Below are 5,232 nucleotides of genomic sequence, written 5' to 3' on the forward strand. Positions count from 1 at the left end.
TTTTCAGCGCAGCAGCGCCACCTGGTGGACGGCGGAGGAACTACCTTAATAAATCCCGTCCGGACCCGAATCCAGCGCAGAGAACGCACCGCTGGATCGCGAATGGACCGGGTAAGTAAATCTGCCCCAATGGTTTATGTACAACTAATGTTTGTAGATATATTTTCAAATGTAAATTTGGACATTGTAGACTAAGACCCAACATCATTAATATATCTGAGACGTGGTCCATAGCAACCTCCTTTCATTGCGGTTTCTCACCACCATTCCCCATTTATTGTGAGACAAGAGGGTCTCCTGCTGACCTCCTCCCACAATATCTTGAGTCAGAGGAGACAGAGGAGTCCGGATCTTACCAATTATAATGAAGTATATAGTCGGGTCCGACCACATTTTAAAACAAGTTCATAACCAATGGAAATTGGATTATTTACTACCATGTGGACATCTCAAAAGACACAAAGTGTCCCTTTAAGTTTTAACTTTATTGAGTTCTTACATAGTCCAACAACATCCAAACTTGACATCATTGAGAGAGGTGTCATCTCCGCGCCCCTGATTTCTTTCTACTCTGGTTTGGATAGCGCAGATCCCAGAATGGCAAACTCCACTCCAGGTGGCATAAGTTCCCCAGGAGCCACCTCTTCCTCTAAGAATAGTGTGGTCTGAACACTGCATCATGATGTTGTTGGCTGCTGTGTCGTCTCCTTTGCCCTGATTTGGCTCCACTTGCAACTTGAAACTTATGAGATGTCCACTGGGACACCATGAAACAGGAGTCCAGTCGCCCCAACTGCAAAGACAGACCAAAGATAAGGTTATTTGTCATACAAGACATTTTTAAACATGAGAAATGACTAACAGCGGCTGTCAGAGAACATCTAAGGTAGGTGAGCAGAAGGAGAAGGTTGGAAACACTTTGCCTCCTTCTGCAGTATTGCACTTAAACTCATTTTCATGCCATTTTCTATTTCTCTGCTCATGACAAGTGCAAATTTTTAGGACGCAAACAACAGTCCAATGGACATCTTTGTGAATGAGTCCATAGACTTGCCTGGGTTGTCAGGCACCAGGGGTGCCCACTGGACCACCGCAGACAATGACGTAAGCCGACACCTGGGACCAGAGTCTAAGTGGTACCCGGTCTTCACCAGAGCCCACCACAAAGCAGGTTGGACTTGTTGCTGCATGGTGCCACCAGGAAGTTCCAAAGGCGTGACTATGTCGGCGATGGCGGCCAAGGTGTAGTAGAGAATTGTAAGGCAAACACGTGGTCGGGAACAGGCAGGAGGTCGAGACAGGCAGCACAGGATCAGAGTCGGGGACGTAGCGGTAGGTCAGGACAGGCAGCAGGGAATCAGAGTCAGGAACAGAATCGAGGTCACAACGGGAAATCAGGATAATCTCAAAGGGCATGGAACAAAGCTTTCTCATCGGCATAGAAGCACAAAGATCCGTTAGGGAACACATGAAGGAGCCGGCTATTTAACAGAAATGGCAGCTGGCCAGCGACAATTAGTGGTGTACTGGCCCTTTAAATTTTACATTGCCGGTGCGTGTGTGCCCTAGGACAGTGGTGGCAAACCTATGGCACGAGTGCCAGAGGTGGCACTTAGAGCCATTTCTGTGGGCACTCAGACAATTGCCCCAGGACAGAGTTAGCGGAATAGTAAATCTTCCTGCAGTCCCAGGCAACTTAAGCGACACTTCATTAGCTGTTTGGAACTGCAGGAAAAGTGAGAAGGTGTTGATAGAACTGCATTATCTTTGAAGCTCATCCAGCTGGACCCACCATTCTTTCTCTACAGAGAGACCCTGGGGAGAAGCTACCACGAGAGACTTAATTTTCCCTCCTTCTTTCAACTGTATTGGTGGCCTCAGGGGCTGATACGATTGAAAGATGTGGAAGAACAGGGAGCAATAAGTTACTGTTTAAAATGTCATGTTGCCACTTCACAGTAAATAAGTGGATTTTCCTTGTAGTGTAGGCACTCTGTCTCCAAAAGGTTCGCGATCACTGCCCTAGGAGGTGGGGATGTTCTTCAGGAACACAGAGGTTGTCAGAAATATCCTAAACCGAAGACAAATAATCTTAAAATACATAAGTGTTTGGACTTACCTGCCCTCGGAAGATGTGATTGTTTCCTTTGTATCTCTGCTTGATGGTGAAGCACAATGTAGTCTAATTGCATTCAGGGCAGTATCATCTCCGTCAGATCCAAGTGGACGTTCCACCTAAAAACAAGGACATTCTGATGGTCAAACCTTTGTTGATTTACACTTTGCAACATAGACCCCAATTTGTTCAGAATCTGTGTTCTAGAGAAGCTGAGACGTTACCAAGTTATAGGTGATAGAGGGATCCCCACTGAGGCTTCTCCCCACCACCACTATCCACTCCTCTCATCAGATTTCTGTTATAATACTTTACCCTTAAGCTGAATCCTCTCGCTACAGTCCTAGGTGGACACCACTGCTGAGATCCCCAGTCACCCCAAGGACCACCGTTGCCAACTGAAATCCATTGTCCTGTGGTAATTGTTGCCTGGATCAGTAATGATATTAGGACGGCAGAGAACATCTTCTGAAGTTGAACTTTGGATCAGCTCCGACAGCTAAAGGTGAATGGTGTCTCCTTCTGAATTTGTGTCCTAAATTTATAGCCGAGATTTTTTTTATCTTCTTTTAGACATCCTCTTACCAGAAATAATTGTAATATTAATTATTAACCTAATTTATACAGAATATTGCTCTATGTACTTATTTTTGTGCCTATTTGTACTTAGTTTTGTGCTTTGTAAATATTACAAAATCACAAAGCTTCCAGTTACCCAACAATACAATACAATATAATACACAAGCAGAGCCGGAGGGAAAGGAAAAAAGTTTTATATGTTTTCTATCAAATAATATAAACAAATAGTCACATTTACCCCTGATGCACATTTTTTCCACCTGTGATACGGCCGTGGCTTTTGCTCATGGCTCCATGTGTTGCTATGGGCTCATAGACACCGCTGATGACTCCTCAGAGAAGAATGGAGATGACCAGCACAAGCGATGCTCAGGTGTGGTGCTGCTTGTGAAAGAGAGCAGCCATGGTTATCCACCTTGAGACAAACCTTTTCTTCCTCTACCGTTTCTTACAGTCCCTCCTCTGTTATCCATAATAGGAAACAACAATCTCCATCAAGTCATCCTGGTGTCCTCCAACACTTCAGACCTGGCCGAGCTGCTTGTAGAACCTTAGACAACATATGGCACATGCTCGGATGTGATGGAGGATATCTGGATTGGACAAGATGCTCCACTCTTTGCTGTGTGGAATGAAGCTTTCTACAATTTATAAATAAAGCAAATAAGCCCGGGTGCTGTTGACTCCAATTTGCAGATTTCCATTTCCTCCAAGTATTTCCTAATTGTCATCTTTCCATCTCCACCAACATGAGGGCAGAGGGCCACTACTTCTTCTGTGCTTTTTTACACTTGATGCGCCCGGCCCGAGAAGCCACATGGTGGAGGTTCTGATCAGCATCAAGCTGCTAATCGCTCACCAACTACAACTGGACAATGGTAGGAACCCCGAGGCTGCAGTACAGTTGGTGTTTTTAACCAGCGCACACGTTCAGCTTTGGGTTTGCCGAATGTGGTACCTGTAACCAAACACCTGCCGATAACACCTGCTGGCACCGGCTGAAATACCCGTGGCGCATGCTCCTGCACCCAATTGTTTTATCGGTAGTGGTGAGCCTGAAGGCTAAAATGGAACTTCTGGAGAAAGTCCTGATTGCTCTGAACATTGCCTACTTTGCATGTGGAAACTAAATTTGATTTTACTTACAAATCCCGGTCGAGCATATAGCCGGATGCAGGAGAGAGGAGGGGTGAGCGATCCTCTCCCTACTACTTTACATTGAAAGCCAAGCAACAACCGCCATATTATGGCAGAATACAGGACATGACTAGAGATGGGCGAATCGATTCTAACGAAGTGGAATTCCATACGAATTTCACCAAAAATTTGATTAGTCGCGAAGCCGAAGTTTTACGCTGATTCGCGGGAACAAAGTTTTTTTTCCCCCCTCTTTTTTCAGCTAAATGGGCGTGAGAACAACGTGTTACATGGGGCAGAGAACTCTAGGAAGGAGAAAGGAACACCCCCGATGACATCTGCAGACCTGTATGCCAATCAGCGACGGGCAGGCTTATGTGATGTCACACAGGCTCACAACCCTATAAAACTGCCGGCCATTTGCATTCCCGGCTGTCTGTAGCGTCCAGCTGCTGCTACTGTACTGTGCAGTAGCGATTCCTGCTTTAAGGGGGATCTGTATACCACAAATAGCAGTTCTATTTAGTGACAAAATCGAATAGAAAGAAATCTGTTTGACATTCATGCATCTGCAGTAGTGAGCGGTCAGTTGTTGGTTATCTGTATAACGCACATTGCAATAGCTTTTTGTGGCTATAGTTTAGAGCCAGATTTACGTGTCAAATCCCCGTAGTTTATAAACCACTATGTCAGACAGAAAGGTGGCAGGTGGAGCAGGCAGAGGTGGCAGCACAGTAAGGGGACGTCGCAGCAGGGGTGACTCTGTGAGGCCAGAACTGCGTTGATCTCACATGCTATTTCAGCCAGTTAAGGCTCCAGCACCTCTGCCGAAGGGAGCTGTTTGTCTTTGACATCATCTCCCGCTCCAGATGCTCCTGCTCCTCGCTACGCATGGCGCCAGCAGTCGTTGAAAAAAATGATTGCAAATAGACAGCTTTTTGCGTCCAGCCATCCTAAGGTGCAGAAGCAGAGCGCGTTCTTGTCAAAGTTGTTGGTTCTGCAGTCCCTCCCTTTCCAAGTTGTGGACTCTGCACCCTTCAGAGAACTAATGGCTTGTGCCGAACCAAGGTAGAGAGTTCCAAGCTGAAATTTTTTTTCCAAAAAGGCACTACCAGCGCTTCACCAATATGTACAACAGAAGGTGGGCCAGTCCTTGAGCTTATCAGTTTCTTCCAAGGTGCATGGCAGCATGGACGTGTGGAGCTGTAACTACGGTCACGGCCAGCACATGTCCTTTACGGCCCACTGGGTGAATGTGCTTCTCGCCCAGTCACACCAACAACTTCAACAAGAGATGGCGCTTTCTCCTCCACGTTGTCAAACTGCTGCTACTGCGCCAGTATCCACCTCCTCCTTCTCCACCACCACCTCAGCCTCCACAAGTGCTGCTCCATCATACC

General features: G+C 46.3%; 1 protein-coding gene across 1 annotated transcript; it reads right to left on the bottom strand.

Annotated features, from left to right (window-relative positions):
• Positions 1–466: 466 nt before the first annotated feature.
• On the bottom strand, positions 467–2,656 carry LOC140128347 (vitelline membrane outer layer protein 1 homolog). The gene is made up of 3 exons (XM_072149983.1): positions 2,432–2,656; positions 2,120–2,235; positions 467–793 (listed from the first exon to the last, which is right to left on the bottom strand). Exons 1-3 carry the CDS (start codon positions 2,579–2,581, stop codon positions 496–498), a joined length of 564 nt encoding a protein of 187 aa, XP_072006084.1. The 5' UTR covers positions 2,582–2,656; the 3' UTR covers positions 467–495.
• Positions 2,657–5,232: the final 2,576 nt, after the last annotated feature.

This window comes from Engystomops pustulosus, chromosome 4, assembly GCF_040894005.1.
Source record: "Engystomops pustulosus chromosome 4, aEngPut4.maternal, whole genome shotgun sequence".
In the NCBI taxonomy this organism is placed as follows: Eukaryota; Metazoa; Chordata; class Amphibia; order Anura; family Leptodactylidae; genus Engystomops; species Engystomops pustulosus.

Excerpts from the sequence above, each read along its gene's own strand:
- LOC140128347 (XM_072149983.1), bottom strand. The coding sequence starts at position 2,581 with ATGTTCTCTGCCGTCCTAATATCATTACTGATCCAGGCAACAATTACC. Across the intron at positions 2,236-2,431 it reads CGAGAGGATTCAGCTTAAGG|GTGGAACGTCCACTTGGATC; the intron begins GTAAAGTATTAT and ends CCTTGTTTTTAG. Across the intron at positions 794-2,119 it reads ATCACATCTTCCGAGGGCAG|TTGGGGCGACTGGACTCCTG; the intron begins GTAAGTCCAAAC and ends CTGTCTTTGCAG.